Source organism: Fistularia commersonii, chromosome 11 (assembly GCF_037954325.1).
Source record: "Fistularia commersonii isolate RoL2024-O1a breed Wild chromosome 11, RoL_Fcom_v1.0, whole genome shotgun sequence".
In the NCBI taxonomy this organism is placed as follows: Eukaryota; Metazoa; Chordata; class Actinopteri; order Syngnathiformes; family Fistulariidae; genus Fistularia; species Fistularia commersonii.
The window spans coordinates 11,807,171-11,827,386 of record NC_141294.1 but is presented as its reverse complement, the minus strand read 5'-3'; the positions used below and the strand labels follow the sequence as shown (position 1 = coordinate 11,827,386).

The window sequence follows — 20,216 nt, the reverse complement described above, 5'->3', positions numbered from 1 at the left end:
CTTTTTCCTCCTGAGGTAACGTATGTAAATCGCCTAGGGGTGGCACATGTCATTTTCTGTTTTACTTGTTGGCTTTTTATTCAAAGATAATATATTTTAGAACATCCTCCTTTTTTTTTTGTCTTTCCAAGATCCTGTAACGTAAAATTCTACTGTAATCTACTGTTTACACTGTTTCTCATGAGGTCGTCCTTGCTGCTTCCCTCTTGACTATCTTGTATGACAAGAGCCAACAAGCTAATGGATTAAGACTCCATACAAGCCCGCAATGGTGCGGGTAAGAGTAACCATATGCGATGCTATAATGAGTAACAGGAATGACCGAGCTGTGCCCGTTCTCTGAAGAACTTTGTAACCATCGTGTATCCACCCTTTGTTTAATAATCTTGTATCCACCCTTTTCTCTCGCCATCAACCTCAGAGACTACCTGTGTATGCCTTGCATGTATCTGTAGTCTCGCTCCTCGCAGGAATAACTTACAGATTATTGTCTCATTAAGATTGTTTATCAAGAAGGAAGTAATAATTTCTGCAACACACCCCTGTGCCTGTTTTGAACCCTGACCCTTAGGCATCATCATGTTTTTACAAGACGGTACATGAGGTTTCCGCATGTATCAGCCTTGTGATAACTTACATGGGGTGGTGTCTATGGTGAAAACACAAAGGTTAGTATAAGCTCTTATCTTATTCATAAAGAGTACACATATCATATTAAATCTAGACAATCTAGGGTCTGTTGGACTTTTTAAAAGTTGTAATGATATCATGATTTTATCATCAGAGATTGCGATGAAATTGCAGTCTTTTATTCAGTTCAGGTCAAAATCTTAATAAATAATAAAAGTATTCATTCATTGTTAAAACTGAATCAAAGATCAACTGCAGTTTCACTTCTGCCTTCTTGCCTACAGAAGTCAAAAAACTTCATCTTCGTTTGTTTGGTTTTTTTAAAAGCAGTTTTTTGATAAGTGACCTCAGTAACCACAGAGTGTAGTTTTACCTGTTACATATGATAACATCAATATGTAATAAGACTTTATACATGCATTGAAACAGGTTGGCAAAATAAGGAAGCCAGCAGTTAATTGGTTCATAGGACTCACCAATCAAAACCTTCAGTTTCTCAAATGCTGAGGTAATGTCTAAATGTGATAATGTCATCGTCAGATTCACTTTCGAGTTCCTGAGGTGGAAACTCAGCCTCTGCTTGCCTGTTTCCTCTCCATCTCTCTCTTCTGAATAAAATGCAACTGAACTTCCTGCGTCCTGCCTTCATCATCATCATTAACTCCTGTTTTCATTTGTGCTTCCTGCTCTTCTCTTCGCTGTAAATGAGACGCCAATCTCACTTTGACTTTATCTGCTGTGTTCATCTACTCATAACTAAACAGGCTTTTGGAATGAGTCACTTTATTTACCGTGAAGCTTAAAGCAGGCACATCCACAAACAGACACAAACACCTCCACTGTTTAGTCATGTCGGCTTAAAGAAGATCACACCGTACCTGTCCTGGCAGGGCGGCACCGGAGCCAACGGCATCCACACATCTAATGTCTGCTGCTTATCCTGCTCAGGGTTGTGGGGCCTGCTGGAGCTTTTCCCAGTTGCCCTCGGGTGAAAGGCAGGGTACAGACAGACGACCATTAAACTCTCTCATTTGCACATCTTGGCAATTTTCCCCATTTTCCATTTAACTTGCCGCATGGTTTTGGACTGTGGGAGGGAAGCGGAGAACGTGGAGGAAACACACGCACACGGGGAGAACGTGCAAATACCGCAATCTCCACTCCCTGTCGGAATCGAACCGGGGACATCCATGGTGTTAGGTCGATGCGCTAACCACTGCATGACTGTGCCGCCCCCGGAGTTGATATGAATTTAATAATATCACACAACTCCTGTATCTCCTCAGAGACATGCCTCTGCCCGCGCGTTCAAACGATGCAGGTCATTCTATTGTCATTTTATTGTACGTATTTAAGGGTTGTAACACACTCCAACAAAATACACAGTTTTTGGTCTTTATTTGGATTACTTAATATTCTATTCCAATCTATTCTTTCAAAAGGGCAATACCTGACTTTTAACTTTTTGGACAAAAAAATCATAATTTGAAAACCAAAACCACTATTACTCATCTATAAATATCCACTAATATTCCATATTGTATTTTCATAGTTTCCAATTAGTATACTCCTTCATTTATTCATATGGAAGCCCTGTTTTCCCCATTGGTATAAAGTCTTTCTCTTTGTTTTTCGTCAGGAATCAAAACCTGGCCCTGAATCTACAGATTGACTGAAAATGAAATAACAAATATGTTGTGAATTATTATTTACAATCATTTTGAGGCTTTTATTGGTCGAATGAATATCTGTATAATGAATAAATATTCTGTTGTTGCTTCCCTTGGTGCACTTTTAGTTAAAGAAGTTATCTTTATTTTTGACATATTAATGACATAAAATGTATTTATTACAAATTTTTTATCCTGGGTGTTTTGGTGGTTTATTTTTAAACATTACATCTTGAATTTGAGATGTTAAACACCAAATTGACTTAAGTTTCAAGACTAGAGTCTCTCCATAGGAGTTATCAACTTTGGGCCTAAATATTGCATTATAACTGAGGTAATAATAGATGATGTTGCTAATGAGGGCTATTTTAAATTTAAATACAAACATGGAACAGTTTCAATACTTGACAATATTTTCCAAGCAAAACCATGTTGTTGACAGAAACTCAAAATATGCACAATGTATATTTAAACATAGTAATATATATGTAATAATATATGTGTGTCTACATATATATAAGTACATATTATATATGAAGGTTTTAAGGTGTAAATATACTAAAAATGAAACAGTAAATAGTGTATATGCAGCATATCTATAAAATATGTATCTTTACACACACACACACACACTCACACACACACACACACACACATAAACATACATATGTAAATGTATGTGTATATATATATATATGTATATAAACACACACACACACATACACACATACACACACACACACACACACACACACACACACACACACACACATTTTTTTTTAACATAAGAATCATATCAATCAAATTCTCAATCAATCAATCAATCAATCAATCAATCGATAAAGTGAAAGCAGAGCAGTTTTCATGAACACGAGAAGTGGAAGGACACAAATATCAATAACTACTATTACAAAAAAGTAATCTGCATTTAATTTAAAAAGAATGTGCGAGGGGTGGAAAGAGTTATTGGCTTTGTGTTAACACAAAATAAAAGCTAGAGTGTGAAAATGAAGGCAGGAACAGAACTCAAACACTAACTATAGTCAAATCCTTCATAAAACAATATAAAATTCATGAATATCCTAGCTAAGAAAATTGATGACAAGAGATCGTCAGTCAGAGGAGGAAACACTTACTCAGCAGCGTGGGGGGCGGGGGGTGGAGTAAGGAGCATGGACGCAACTGATGACAGTGAAAGTGAAATTGGAAATTTCCCATTTTCAAAGAATTTTGATTTGAAATCATCACCGATGGAATTTTTGTCCAGGATGAAGTTTGGTTTAAAGATGCTGCGAGGCAGAGGAGCATGCCAATATCTGCAGGACTTCGAAGACCACGAGTACCTCCATCAGATCATCCAGACAATTCTCAACATCAAGACCATCCAGGACTCCAGGTTAGTGTCTTCGCTGGAGGTGGGCAGAACTAAAAAGAAACGCAATAGAATATTTCAAAAGTTACTGTGACTGTATAATCTATGGTTCTAGCTGAAACTGTTCATAAATTAAGTACTGAAATTTGAAACAATTGATAATAGTTAAGAAAACATTTCCCTAAGCATGGTCGCAACATTATATGTTGTAATATATGAACTGATTCATTCAAGGGTTGTTATGCGTATCACAGTCATTCATTGATAAACCCAGACAAGTGCATTTCCATCTGGTATGGCTTGTTTGCAAGTTGTCGGAAAGAACGTGTCTTTGAAATTTAAATGGAAAATAAAAGAAACTCTGCAAGTACTTTCATAGCGGTATGATGCATGTATAATAAATTCTAATTTATACAATATTCAATTTCATCAAATTTATTTGCATTACAATTATTATAAGACCTACAATCCAAAGAATCAATAAATTGGTAACGTTGTGGTCATTGTTCTTGAAATTCGTGCGGAAAAAGTAGAAAGTGGAACGTATTTAGATCATTCTGTACCGGAGGTCAATCATTTAACAGTATATACATATATACATATACATATACACACACACACACACACACACACACACACACACATGCATGCACATATATATATATATATATATATATATATATATATAAAATAATATATGTTGAACAGTAATGTTTTGGCACCATGTGACTCATGAAACCAGTTTTGATTTACACATTGTGTGGTTTCAGTTTTTATTGAAAGTAGAGATATCATCTCCATTCTTTATTGTCGGAAAATTATCTTGATGGTTTGACTTTATTTATTCAAGAGCTTGTCTTATTAAAACAGTTTTATTAATTTGCTTATCATATTTACCCTATTATATTAATGTATTTTGTTTTAATTTGAAAATTCACTTATTGTTCTAATTATTATATTATTTCTGAACATAATAATGATAATAATAATAATAATAATAATAATGAAAAAAATCATTAATACTGCTACTTCTACTACTACTACTACTGCTACTACTAATAATAATAATCAAAATAAAGTCATCAATACTACTACTAATACTACTACTACTACTACTACTACTACTACTACTTCTTTTTCCAATAATGATAATAATAATAATAATAATAATAATAATAATACGTATTATAATAATAATAGTAATAATAATTACAATCATGTTGATGCCTTCATTATTAATAATAACATATCGATAAAAGTTTTTTATCCTAACTGTCATGTAAAAGTCTTGAAGCCGGATGTAAAGTAATTGAAATGACTTGGAAGAGTGGGGAAAATACTCAATTGGCTAGAAATAACCTGAGAACAATTTACTGAAATAGTGATTTGACGACCAAAAAAGAAAAAAATGACAACATTATATACATATCATTTGGCCAAGTTCTTTCGAAAATTAAAATGTAAATTCAAATGTTTCCAAACAGTAATATTCAGAGACTCATCATATAGTCGCTTAGCTCCTACGCAGGCCAGGCGTACGGAAACTATAGAAGTCACTTTTGCCGGCATCACTGTTGTCATTAGTGCCATGCTGAAGTTTGTCCATCTGGCTGATGAAAGCGTACATTAGTGTCGTCACCTTCTCTGAAATCCAGGTGTAATGGAACAATAATGTGATATTCAAAATGGAATATGTTCACAACTGGTGAGCTGGGATCTAAGAAGTGACTGCATTCCTAAATTCATACTTGTCTCACAGCAAGAAGGCCTCTGGTTCAATTCCAATGGGGCTCCTTTCTTGGTGGAGTTTGTTTAAGAGACCTATAATTGCCCAGATGTGTGAATGAGAAACTGACTGGTTGAATCTTTCTGTATGTGACCCTGAAATGGACTGGCAACCAGTCCAGGGCATCTCGCACAATCCAGCTGGGATAATACTGTACTTCTTGGACAATAAATCGCTTTGGATTATAAATCGTGTCAAACCAAAACAGGCATAATGAAGAATAAAAAACATATGTCACATTTTTTTTTTTTTGGGGGGGGGGGGGGTTATTTGATAAAATCAGAGGCCGAGAACAGACATTTCCCCTTTTATTGCCCAACGATGAAGATTTGCTGGTTAAACCTTATCTTTATTTGAACAGTTATAACAGTTAAGCAACTGCGGCTCCACTGAAATCTTTTTCTCAGCGCTCTTTCTCATCCCAAAACACATTCACAGCCAGTAGGAAATAACAGAACTTTGAACATTACTATTGTAATGTTCTTCATTGTTATTACTATTACAATAGTAATAACAATAGATTAGAGAACAACTGGCTGAACAGGTGTCTGGTATGTTAACGTACCATATTAACAGCTATTCAGATAACTCTAGCATAAACAACATAGCATAACAAATTTGCCATAATCTCACTCGAAATCACTAAATCTATCATTTTCTTTTAATACTCGGTGTCACTCTGAGCAACCCCGCTAACTCCTGCAGTAGATGGTGCGCCGCTTTTTCTTCTGCGTGGCTTTTTTTTGGGACATTATTGTCCGTGTTCTAATAGAGAGGCGGCTGAGTAACATGAAGTGGTAACACAAAGAAGGTCCTCCCTTAAAGTCATTTATATTCATCGCCTTGCCAACGACCTGGGCGTGGATCGGTAACTGCACCGGTGACAAGTCCCTCTCGGCACCACGTTGTTCAGTGCCATTTAGCTTTCATCCCTCTATTAACTTTTTTTGGTTTCTTCATTGCAGTTAGAATATCCTCTGTGTTTCACCCCCTCGCTAGTTTCTCACTCACTCCAAACTTTCTTTCTGCGGCTCGATTAGTGTTTTTTGGCTGCATATTTCACTACTAGCAGCTTGTAACCTGCAGAATATGATTTTCCTTCTTGGGGCATTTCTGTTCAGTCCTTCTCAGTTTTCTTTATAAGTTTAAATTTTAAATTTTCCGTGATACAGGAGTAATAAGAGTAGCAGATAATGGCACACAAGCCCAGAGCGAACTCCCGCTTCTGTCAGTTTGAAAATAACAAACATCTGAAATTTTCATATATATTTTAATATATAAGTTGCACCTGAGTATAAGTTGGAGGACCAGCCAAACTATGAAAAAAAGTGTGATTTATAGTCCGAAATCATATCCCAATAATTTAATTTATAATTATAATGGTAATGATGATGAGGAGAAAGTTTGATATGAAAACAATAGGTAGCTGTTGGAAGTTGCTATTCCTGCAGCATAAATAGTACAGATAATGTAACAGATAATGAATGAAGGAGGAAGGGCAGGTGGTAACCATATTTGTTTCAAAATTAACTCAGAATGAAAGCATTGTTTTTTTTACCAACTGCCACTAAACTAACTCAAAGATAGCAAGAATAATGGAAATGGAAACGGAAAAAAGAACAAGAAAAACCCACAAACAATGAGCGTGTGTTTCTCTCATTCCTCTGTTTGTCCTCAATGTGAAATATTCTTATCATTACTTTTCCACCGTAATCTCTGTGACCTCAAAAACCCCAAATGTTTAAATGGTACAGTTAAAGACCTTTCACACAAGCATAACAATACCAACCTTGAAACATAAGTTTGGTTATTAGAAACATAGAATCCATGTCATTTAAAATTGTGAAACTGTGAAACGATAACACATATAAACAAGTGAAATATCAGTAACCAATTATTTGTTCTGTGTCCAGTTGACCTGAAGACACCTGAAGCTGCCTGCTTGACAAGATCAAGACCAGAACTACAACCTGATTCTCAAGAACTGCTCAAAACAAGAATCCACAGGATCATCAAAATATGACATCATTAGTCTTCTTCCTCATCCAGCTCTTTGGCCTTCAGCTCATGGCCAGTGCAAGACCATCCTGCCAGCTACCGGGCCACATTGTCACAACGTGCCATCACCTGCTCCACAGCCTAGTGGGTCATCTTATTCCCGAGCTCTCGAACCATTTAGCGTTTTCCCCCCTTTCTGATTGTTGTTGCTGTTTTCCTGCAGGGGCCTTCGTTTCATTCACAGTGTCGTCATTACAACCACATCATCGCCCTAAATGTCTCTGTTGTGCTCACTGCATCTGCCGATCAGGATCAGGTACCCAAAGCTTGTCAAACCAGTTTCAGAGGTGTTCCTGTTATGCTGCGGCATCCTTAAGTGACCTCCGCTCAATCCTTGCAGTGCCACCTTGTATCACGGGTGCTGTATGAGTTACTCCGGGGGGCGGAGGAAATCTTCGAAGTGTACGACCTTCCGGGAGGAGAAGACGGCGGCTCTTTGTGGGACCAAAACAAACTGGATGAGTTCCAGAACCTTCAAGACCAATTAGTGCAGCTGGGGAGCAACTGCCTTAGGCCGGGGCAGACCGATGATGTCGCGTCGTCGGGTATCCTCTCATCGTACTTCGTGAACGTCACCTCAGTTCTGCAGCAGCAGGTAAATTCAGACACAACTTGTGCCAAAATAGAAAAAAATGCTACCATGAGACCTGCTAAGTTAATTTCCAGCCATAAACACTCACATCAGGGCGAGCAGAAGTGATGTTTTATCCGTATATTCGATGCGGAAAAGTATTAACTGACCTTAACCTTTGAGTTCCAACAACTATCAAAGTTGAATTCGATGAATACAATTAAATGAATTCATTCCTCTTACATGTTAGTTTGATTAAATTGAAAATATCAGTTTCATGGTGTAATTCAATGAAATGCTGTTTGAACGGTCAGATCTGAAGGGAACGTGTATGTTTGTGTGTCACACAGGACAGTGCCTCCTGTGGCTGGATGGCTCTGAAGAGGGATATGGTCGAAGTCCTCAGGTCTGCAGTCAGTGACCACAAAGCTTGTTTTAGCTGGAGGAACGCTTCTTGACCTGCTCCATCTCTGCTCAGTCACTGGATTACGTAGCTCCTCTATCTATCTATCTATCTATCTATCTATCTATCTATCTATCTATCTATCTATATTTATTGATTAATTTATACTTTGGTTTATATTTCAAATTTTTATTTATTTAAGTGCATATTTTCATACAACATGATCCTGCCTTTACTTTATTTATTTATTTTTTCCGCCCATTTTTTGTATTCGCTGTTATTTTTCTGTCATTTAAATGGCTGGAAGCTTTGAAGTTTATTAAAAGTACTTCTATTCAGCTTGAACTTCCTTTTTACACGCACACACACACACACACACACACACATACAACATTTTACTTTTCTCTCCCTAACAACAAGAATAATATTTTTATTCTTTAAACCCATGTACCGGTATTTAAATTCTTTTCAGCCAGAATGGGACAAGGGGTATGGTAACACCCCAACCTGTATGCAGGGGAAAACATTTTCCAAGGATGCCTTAATAATTGTTACGCTATTTAAAGATGCTTTCTGCAATCTATGTACTCCTAGATGCTGCAGGAATTATGTTTGAAACTTCTTAATACATCCGATTAATAGAAAGAACCAAACCAATTACAAGAAGAATAATGTTCATTCATATTCTATGCTTTTAAACATAGGTTATTTTTTATTCAAATTGCATATAGACTTCTCAGTATTTATGATTTTCAAGAAATAGATCTGAAAGCCTGCTACTGACTGGTGTCCAGTCCAGGGTGTACCCCACCTATTGCCCGATGTCAGCTGGGATAGACCCTTGCATCCCCTGAGACCCTGAGTGCAGGATAAACAGCATTTGATGGATAGATGAATATATGATAGATCTGAAAGCTTTCAGAAAATAAACAGTAAGCCAGTTTACGTGCCAACTAAGTTGTTGAACTATAATATAATGAACTTATTGCCACATATTGAAATTATTGACTGTAACTGAACAACACTATAATACCTGTAGTAATTAAACCCTATTCTTGAATATCTGTATTCCAATCTAAATAAGTTTTACCACATTGTTGAGTTGAAGCATCACTCCGGGGGGACGCTTTAGTTTTAGCATTTTGGTCCTCCATCGCTGTTATCAAGAAACCAAAGAGATTACCATTGTTATACCAGCTTAGTTTTGTTGGTTTGGACTGAACACGACTAGATGAAGGCGTCATCTGGAATGCTGGCTGTCACATGGCTCTAATTGTCAGAGCGGGTCAGGTGGCTCAGGTGCTCCTACAGTTTCCTTATGGATACTTTGAGGGTCCCAGTTTTCTCCTTGGCGAAGATTATAATTATAATTCTCTTCCCCAATGTCAACCTTCACTCTTGAGCATGTAACATTGTGAAGAAGGGAGCCTGGTAAGAGAGGACAAACATGTCCCTGGGTGAGTTTGAACCACCAACCTTTCAGTAAACAGCCAAACACACTGACCTATTGCGTCACAGCGACGAGCACTGCTGTATATAACTAAGGAAACGCCCAGACAAATGGGCTTGGGATTCTTTGACAAATGGGCTTGCAGATTTTAAACTTTAATACAGGTTGTTCAAACAATCCTGGATTGCACCACTAATCAATGTCCATAAGTGTGGATATGAATGCGATAGCAGAAGATTGCTATTTAGCCTTCGCCATTATTTCATTTGTCAATTCGTACCTTGGGGTTTTTCTGGAACAAGTCATACAAGGACAGGGTGGAGCACCGGGCTGGGTCGAATGAAGTGTCGACTTGTTGTGAAGGTTGACATCCAACGTGGGGCTCAAAATGCACAATCCTGAGGTTAAGAGTCTCATGCTCTGCCAACTGAGCAAGCCATGTGCTCGGAACTAAACGCATGGTGTGGTGTTGAGTTTCTTAATCTTTAACAAGAGTTATTCTTGTTGGTAAAATTTTTACCCTTAACTCAGTTAATGGTATTGGGCAGGTACATCACTGAACCAAACTGAGATGATGGATATACTTAGCTGAGCCTGAGAAGAAAAGACAGAGGAAGGATGCATGCTATATACTGGTAGGTTTCTGACCAGACCAAGAAATAATCCGGTAATTATCTAATATACAAAACAATGACAATAACAGGTTTGTCAGCAGTACTTGCACTCCAAACAAAGTCTTCACGAATTAGCCGAGTTTCTGACACGAAGTCCGTGAAAGGCTACTCCTCTTGACAACCAGCCACATTGATCAGGTGTGAACACGGGATAAGTGGGGATGTGCTTGCAACATAAGACACACACACATCCCTTTGTGGGCTTGAACCACCAACCTTTCCTTAAATAGCCAAATGTGCTGAGCAACTGTGCAACAGAGATGAATGGTGCTGGTTGTAAACAAGGAAACACCCTGACATATAGCCTTATCGTCCTTTAAACATGCATTTTGAACTTTAATACAGGCTGTTACTGTTTGCGCAGCAGCAGGTAGATACACAGGTTAATTCACTACCTGTTGCCATCTAGTGGAAGAGCATTGAATTGTTCTTCCTATCTTTGCATGCTGCCCACATAGATAGACATGAAAACAAATTATGTGCATTGAATAAATAAGTGGGAAACACTGAACCAAGGAGATGCTGTTCTGCAATGGTTTCTCTCTCTCTCTATATATATATATATATATATTACTGACACTATGGCATTGCTCCACTTCTTCCTGTTTTCCTCTTGCCTTTAAGAACTGATCAGGATCCAGCCAATGTTCTGGTCTTACATTTTCTCCTGATGTTTAGACCACTATTGGCTTTTCTCTGGGCTTTACCTCAAAATGGACCTTATTACCCACATGCGCTGTTTAACTGTCATATACTGGTCTTCTCTTTGGTCTTTGTCTTAAACAGTTTGTTTAAATATTTAAAATTCTGTGTTATTTAATCCTCTGAATGTTTGCGACTAATGGCAGCATTGACATTATATTTGACTTTAACTGACTAATGTTATATTATCCATCCATCCATCCATCCATCCATCCATCCATCCATCCATCCATCCATCCATCCGTCCATCTTCTGCCACTTATACTGCACTCGGGGTCAATCATTTAGTCACTCATTTTTTCCAATTAACCTACAGCATATTTTGTACCGTGCGAGGAAACATGCAAACTCCAGACAGAGAGGTCCCCTTGTCGGAATTTGTCCCTCAGTCCAAATATATGCGGTGAACTCATTGGGACCCTAAATTGCCCAGACGTGAATGACAGAGTGACTGGTTGTTTGTCTCTAAATGTGGCCCTGTGATCGATTGCCGACCGGTCGAGGGCGCACCCCACCTCTCACTCACTGAGAGGGGGTAGGCTTCAATTTGTAAATAACAAGCCGAAACTAAATGCAGTCACCTATAAAATCTTGTATCTTTATGGTTTCTTTATTCTATATCCGGTAATACTGAATTGGTACAGAGTCAGAAGCATGATGAGATCAAATATAATGTTGTACCCTGGCAAGTCGCTGGTGTTTTTACACTTTATTTTGTTTTTTCTGACTGAAAAATAAATTAATACAACATCACAGAATAAAATGTCAGCTGCACATGTAGCACATAAAAGCCAGAAAAAAAACTATTGTTGTTATTAAAACAAATCTGGCCTTGTTTTAGTCAAATACTGCATGGATTTGTCTAACTACTCCCTTAGTACTCAGCAGGCGGCGCCTCTGTTGGAGCTTCCTGCTGGTTCGGGTCAATGTACTCCTGACCGAAGAGGGCAGAGTCGACACCCAGCTGGAACCTGTGCACAGCCAGCAAACACTGGACGGCCTGCAGAGACAAAGCCAAATGTATCAACACCTGCCATAGCAATAGACATGAGGCAACTGCTCAACATATTCTATTTGCAAAAGACACAAATCAAATCAAGAGGAAAAACAACCAAAAAACTAAACTAACAAATGTGAAAAAAGATAGGCTTTGTTTTTGATGTCCCAGCTACTGCTCTCTGAATCCTCAATAACTCATTAACTCACTCAAGTCTTTGAAGGTGGTTATTTGAATGTCATAGTGGTGTAACCGTAGCTTCCAATTAAGATTACAAGGGCAATATCTGTAAGTACTGTGATATGACTGCTACCAGTAAAATATGCAATAAAAAGCACATCACATTTTCAGATTATTCGCTCCAAGGTAATCACATTACAACAATAAGATCATAGAGTCCTGGGTACAACAATCATGTGTCCCTAATAATGAGATTGGTAATCATTGTATTTCAAAACTGTCTACTGACATTTATGGAAGTATCTTATTCTTCATTTGCCATTTCAACATTCTAGTGGAATATTGGGACCAATGTTATTTTTATGTGTTATATTTGTGAGGAATGTTCTGGAGGTGAAAAGAATGACAGACAGACTCATGAGGCTGACATTGGAAATTGAAGGTGTGATGCTCAGTGTTGTTAATGGCTAAACCCCAAAGGTGGGATGTGACTGAGAGGAGAAGGAAAAGTTCTGGAATGAGCTCGATGAAGTGTTGCAGAATATCCTCAGAGATGAGAGCATGGTAATTGGTGCAGTCTTCAATGGACATGTTGGTGCAGGCAATAGAGGTGATGACAAAGTGAGGGGCAGGTTCAGTATCCAGGATAGTAACACAGAGGGACAGATGGTGGTAGAATTTGCAAAAATGATGGAAGTTGCTGTAGTGAACACTTTCTTCCAGAAAAGACAGGATCATGGGGTAACTTATAAGAGCAGAGGTTGGAGCACACAGGTAGACTACATCTTATACAGGTGAGGTAACCTGAAAGAGATCAGTGACTGGAAAGTAATGCCAGGTGAGAGTGTATTCAGACAGCATAGAATGGTGGTTTGTAGGTTGACTTTGGTGACAAGGAAAATCAACAGGATAAAAGCAGAGCAGAGGACAAAGTGGTGGAAGCTGAAAAGGGAGGAGTGTTGTATGGTTTTAAGGGAGGAGTTGAGAAAGGCTCTGGGTGGTCAGGGTGAGCTTCCATAGGACTGGACAATTACAGCTAATGTGATCAGGGAGACAGGTAGGAGAGTATTCGGTGTGTCGTCTGGAAGGAAATTAGATAAGGAGACTTAGTGGTGGAATGAGGAAGTGCAGAAGTGCCTACAGAGAAAGCTGTTAGCATAGAAGTGGGACACTAAGGGGACTGAAGAGAACAGACAGAGTACAGGGAGATACAGCATAAGGTGAAGATAGAGGTGGCAAAGGCAAAACAAAGGGCATACGATGACTTGTATGCTTGGTTGGACAGTAAAGAGGAAGAGAATGATCTATACAGGTTTGCAAAATAGAGAGCAGAGAGATAGAGATGGACAGGATGTACAACAGGCCCATGTGATTAAGGATAGTGAGGGAAATGAATTGACAGATGCTAGAAGAGTGATGGGAATATGGGAGTACTTTGAAGAGCTGATGAATGAGGACAATGAAAGAGAGGCAAGGATAGAATAGGTGACTATTGCAGACCACAAATTAGCAGAAATTAGTAAAAGTGAATTGAGGAAGGCTTTGAAGAGGATGAAGGTGGAAAGGCAGTTGGTCCTGAAATATACCTTTGGAGAAGTGGGAGTGTCAAGGAGAGGCAGCAGCAGAGTTTCTGACTAGATTGTTCAACAGGATCTTATAGAGTGAGAAGATGACTGCGGAATGGAGAAGTGTGATGGTGCCCATTTTTAAGAATAAGGGGGATGTGCAGAATAGCGGCAACTATAGAGGGATGAAGTTGATGTGCCATACAGTGAAGTACTGGGAAAGAGTAGTGGAAACTAGACTGAAAGCAGAAGTCAGCATTTGTGAGCAGCAGTATGGCTTCATGCTTAGAAAGAGAATTACAGATGCAGTATTTGCTTTGAAGTGCTGATAGAGAAGTATAGAGAAGGCCAGAGGGATTGTGTGAATTGTGTGTTTGTAGATCTAGAAAACGCATATGAAAGGGTGCCGAGAGAGGAACTCTGGTATTGTATGAGGAAGTCTAGAGTGGCAGAGAAGTATGTTAGACTGATGCAGGACATGTACGCAAGAGTTGAGGCAGTTGTGAGATGTGCGAATGGTGTGACAGAGAAGCTCTTGGTGGAGGTGGGACTCCATCAGGGATCAGCTCTGGGCCCCTTCTTGTTTGCAGTGGTGATGGACAGGCTGACAGGTTAGACATGAATCCCCATGGACCATGATGTTTGCAGATGACCATTATGATCGGTAGTGAGAGCAGGGAACAGATTGAGGAAAATCTAGAGAGGTGGAGGTATGTTCTGGACAGGAGAGCAATGAAGGTTAGTTGCAGCAAGACAATATACGTGTGTGAAGGAGTTACTATGTGATAGAAGACTATCAGCCAGAATGAAAGAAAAGGTGTACAAGACAGTGGTGAGACCAGCAATGATGTATGGCCTAGAAACTGTTACAATGACGAAAAGACAGGAGGCAGAGCTAGAGGTTGCAGAGATGCTAAGGTTCTCTTTGGGAGTGACCATGATGGATAGGATCAGGAATGAGTCCATCAGAGGAACAGCAAATGTTAGATGTTTTGGAGAAAAGGTCAGAGAAGCCAGACTGAGATGGTTCGGTCATGTACAGAGGAGGGATGGTGAAAATATTGGTAGACGGATGCTGCCAGGCAGGCGGTCCTGAGGAAGACCAAAATTTATGGACATAGTTAGAGAGGATAAGAAGTTAGCTGGTGTGAGAAAGGAGGAAACAGAGAATAGGGTTAGATGGAGAAGGTTGATTCGCTGTAGTAACCCCTGAAGGGAAAAGCTGAAAGGAAAAGGAGAAGAAAAGATAATTTGTTGTGCATTGTTTGGTATTTAATGTCAGTTTTAAATCATATTTTTGTGGGGGAGGGGAGGTAATTATGAACCAGTTTCTTGAAGGTCTTATGCAATTTCTTGCTCACGAATGTAACTTTTATGCAATGTTATCAATTCATATCTTGTTAACCTTTTGGTATTTTTTGCTTAATTCAATGATTATAGTTTTTTTCCTGACTGAAGTATTTACCGACTGAATTTATCGCTATCTCTTGTTTTTAAGAAATTTCGTGCTCATATTTTACCGATTTACAATACATTTTGTCATATTCCTCATTTTTGGGTACTGCCTTTCTTATCATTCAATAGTTTCTTCTTGATTTGTAGGTGAATACTGAGTACACCAATCGCAATTTTTGTTTATGAGTAATTAGTATGTAATTTCTTGGTAATTGTATCATTCTTTGTTGTGAATATTTACAAACTACAACCTGTTTCTAGATCAGTCAGTGAGACTTTGCAAGCCAAGGATCATTTGTTGACCAACTCCAAATCTGCCTTTTAAACATTATTCATTTCCTAGTCCACATGGTGTCCCTTCTAATGACAACAAAGCCTGTTGTTCTTGGGTTTATATTTTTAATATCACTCACATTATGGCATGCTCATGACATCATATCATACTGAAACAGAAACATCTGAGGAAGGAACCAGTGAGGCTGTCACCACGGCAACAGGAAGGCACATCAGGTGAAAGGCACTTAGGGTGGCCAATCAGAGTCCAGACTGAAGCCAGTTGGGCAGGAAACACAGAGCTGAAGTGATCGGCTGGAGGAAAGAGGTGAAGTTAGCTTGCTTGTCATGCTAGTGGTGGGCTGAACAGTTTGTTGTACTCCTCCTCAAACGATACTCTCTTCAGACGCTCCAGTGACAGCAGAGTGAGACCTCCCTGCACACACAGGTTACAAGGTCAAACGTTCATGCACCAATTATATGTGCACACACAGCTCATATGGTCTTTTGGTAACACACAGGATTGTGTTGCAGAGTGGTGACCTCCTTTCTATGATCAATAAATAACATAGTGAAAAAGGACACATATATATTAAGCAATACAAGTGTATAAAAATATAAAAAGATGAGGACTGAAATATGCTACAATTGCTTCAAATTTGAGGGTTGTTTTCTTACCTAAATCAAAAAACTGTTATACTGCTATAATTTCAACAAGTTACAACAGGTCTGAAAGGACGTTCAAAGATTTCTGAAGTCAATGTGCAGACTTTAGAATGACTTCATTGACCTTTGGGTCCACATAAATGCCTTTAAATCTATTAAAGGACCTTAAGAGACCAATCAAAGACCCCTGGTGTCAACCATAGTCACCATCAGGCCTAAAGGTTATTTAGACTATAGGCTGTACCAGGCCTTGCAAACCTGCGGCTCCCGAGTCGCACACGGTTCTTATGTTCATGTCAGTTTTCGTGTTTGTGTGGTTTTTTTTTTGACTGTGCATGGAGAATGTTGGAGAAGTGCAAAATTGCGCAAGTGCGCAGCTTGGAGGGAACATTGTGCACGTACTGTAATAAAACACACAACACAAAATTCAACATGAACGCAAGAGCCGCATGAGGCTCAGTAGCCGCTGGTTGGCCAAGCCTGGACAATACTTTAGAAAAGTGCATTCAAAGATTCAGAGACTCCATTCAACAACCCATGAAATCCCATCAAAGTATCTGGGAATTTTTTAAAGACTTGTTTTTTCAATGTAATGACTTTGGATCTCTCCAATGACCTGATTACTTCCTAGCAGGACTTTGACAATCAATTTTATTCTGCTAGAATTAACGACCACCCTACAGATCGCTGACCAAGTCAACCAACAGTCACATACCCAGCTGAATACTGAGAAGAAGGCAAAGACGATGGTGGCTCTTGCAGCAGCATAGCCCTCCCTCAGAGGATTGTCTTCTTCTTTGGAAACCTGCCACTGGTTGGCCAAGAAGCAGAAACCCACAAACCACAGTGCTGACCAGAGGGCTGCAGGGGTCAGAGGTCACAGAGTCAGGAGGAGATGTCAATGCAGCTGGTGTCTCAGCAGATGTGTAAGTGTCTCACCTGACACCCCGATGTCTGCCATCACCGCCTTCTTCCTGTCTTTCAAACCACTGATCTGAGGGAAGTAGATGTCAAGTGCCAGGAAGCCGCTGCTGCAGAGAAAGCACAGTGTTCCCATGGCAACGGCAAGGCTGCAGGCATGCTGGTTGCGGTTGAAGATACAAAACTCTTCAACCTCATCAGGACGGTTGACATAACCTTCGTTAGCAACGCAGCCCAGAACCACAATGGAGAAGAGCTGTGGAAAAACATATGCTTGCTGTCTCATTGCTAAAACAAAGACTCATTTATTATTGCAGAGGCTTCAGCAAACTTTTTATTGAAACATCATAGAAATACGCAAAATGCAAGCTGGTCACATGACTGCTGTAACGGTTGCTATATAATGTTCCCAGTGCGTAACAAAACATTGACGGAGTCATATGTAATGTTTTGATGGTGAGGAAAACGCCATTTGGTTGATATTAAAGAACCTCTATTAAGGAAACCTTTATGAGACAATCACCATTTTTCCTGTAGACATTACTACAACAGGAGTTAATTGTGTTTTAGAAAAAAAAGACCCCAAAGCTTTTCTGTGTAGGTTTCTATGGCATCATTCAGGTTACTGATGCACTTTGTAAAGAAACTAAAGAAAAAGTCTGATTGTATTGATCCATTAGATTTACCAAAAACCTTCTTGTTGCCAGGTGTTTCATCCAACTCCACAATATTCTTTTGTTTGAAGAACAAATCATATCTCCAGCAGAAATTTTCCCCCTCTGTTCAAGAAAAAACATTGAATTGATGGCTGTCGAATGATTTCCTCTTTGAAAGTCATGAAGTGAATATGATATATGATCAATTCTGAACCTCTTTGGAACGATTTCTTCATTTGCTGAAAGCTAGTTATAAGATTTGACTACTGAATTACTGCAAAGGTCTTGTAGCCTTACATAGGGAACTATGCGTGGAACTTCTAGAAACAACATGGGACAATTTAAGAATGCCATAATTTCTGTGGAGGTTCATGAATAGCTTAGTTAGTTTCTAGTGGATCTTTAAAGATCTAAAGAACTGTTGGCTAGGCCACAGAGAACCGTCAGAAAGACACTATGGCAACGATCCTGTTTGTATCCCTGCCAAGTGCCATGATTCATCCATAAGTTTTCGGAGAATGTAGAGATCATCAAATGTTTTTCTGGGTTTGCATTCAACCACTCTGCTGGATCCTGTCTAATCACAGAGCTCAAACGGGGTTTGAGCGGCCATAGCATCACACGAAATTCTGTCCAATCAGAGTGGCTGCTGGATCATACAGGGAGTCTTGTGTTGAGACCCAGGAATGTTAACTCTGGTCTCATGACTGCAGCCTCCAGCTCCGATAACAACAACTTAACTCACACTGAATTATCAGCTGACTCACAACACAACCAGGCCATTGCATGCTGAGGCATGCTAACAGAGCAGAAACACTTACAACAGGCCTTTCGGGGAGGTCAATAAGGCCACCACGTGCTAACACGGGCAAAGATTCTGTTAGAACAATCACATGAAAATCACTAATTGTTCTGCAGTGCAAACAAGCCATGGTAATTCATCAAGCATTTGTCAATCTTTATAAATATACGGTTATAGAAATGTAACACCTTGGACGCTATTATTCTGTTCTACTCATTGCAAAAGTAATTATGGTTACTGAGGAGACCATATTAGTATATTTTATAAGATTATCTCATAAGTCTTTATTATCTCGTTAAGTTACATTACCTTCCTTTGCATTTGTTGCCACACCTTGGTTTTTGTGACATCCATTATTACACTTAAATGTAGTTCTTTTTTATATATAATTTTTTTACATCTACATCTTGTCGTTAGCATGGTAAAAAGGAGAAGTTTACGTTACCAGATTATGGATGTAATTTTATAGTCTAAGCCATTACCAGCTAGTTTGTCCCACCATATATTTTATCTTATAATATATCTTACAACAATAGATAGATTACACAAGATTCTTAAAATTGCACAGTCAATTTTATCACTCACCCAGCAGACAATCCTTGCCAAAGTTTGAGGTTGTCTGATGAAGATGAGAGGGTCAAAAGCTCCTCCGGTCTTCCCCGCTCCATAAGCTTGGAGGTCCATCCTGTCCACTTCCTGTTTTGCTTGTCTGATTACTCCTGTTCAGCGCGGTGTGGTTCATCCAACTCAGTCCAGTACAGACCAGTACAGTATTGTATGGTCTGGCTACTGGGACTACTTTATCAGCAAACCATTTGATCCAGGTCAGTCCAGCAGAGGCCAATTGTGACAACTATAGTCTAACTGAGACCATTAAAGTCTACTATAGATCAGTACAATCCACTATAATGCAATGGAAACTGTGCAAGTATAGACCAGTTAAGTCAAATACAGACCAGTACGGTAAAGTCCAAACCAGTATAGCTCCCTTCAGTCCAATAGAGACAACCAAAATCCATCGAAATCAAGGACAATTCAGTGTGTTACACACCAGTTAAACACTCTCCAATCCACAACAAACCAGGTAAATTCAAAACAATTGAGCCCAGCTCTGTCCGCCTGAATCCATCTGTCTGTAATCCTCTTCATCCTCCTAGCCTTCCTCCTCGAGAGATTTTCTGCCCTCATCTTAGTTTCAGAGGCTCCACCTCCATTCTGCTCAACCACTTAGTGTTCTCTCCTTAAACCTCCTCCAATTCTATCGCCACAAAAAGACCGACTGTTTATGATTACTGATCATGAGTATTTTTTATTGAGAATCATTTATAATTATTTATCTTTTTTGGGAATGATTACAGACAACAATATCTATATGAGTGGAGATA

General features: G+C 39.1%; 1 protein-coding gene across 4 annotated transcripts; it reads right to left on the bottom strand.

Annotated features, from left to right (window-relative positions):
• Positions 1-11,818: 11,818 nt before the first annotated feature.
• On the bottom strand, positions 11,819-20,008 carry syngr1a (synaptogyrin 1a). Of its 4 annotated transcripts, none has more exons than XR_015106793.1 (5): positions 19,417-20,007; positions 17,392-17,629; positions 17,168-17,313; positions 15,927-16,101; positions 12,210-12,316 (listed from the first exon to the last, which is right to left on the bottom strand). XR_015106793.1 is itself a non-coding variant. In XM_086154930.1 (4 exons), exons 1-4 carry the CDS (start codon positions 19,497-19,499, stop codon positions 12,191-12,193), a joined length of 447 nt encoding a protein of 148 aa, XP_086011056.1. In that variant the 5' UTR covers positions 19,500-20,008; the 3' UTR covers positions 11,819-12,190. The 4 variants fall into 4 exon arrangements, 2 of the variants coding, with proteins under 2 accessions (XP_086011056.1, XP_086011055.1); XR_015106792.1 differs by having other exon boundaries at positions 15,927-16,222; positions 19,417-20,006; XM_086154930.1 differs by lacking the exon at positions 15,927-16,101 and having other exon boundaries at positions 11,819-12,316; positions 17,392-17,483; positions 19,417-20,008.
• Between the last annotated feature and the right edge of the window lie 208 nt (positions 20,009-20,216).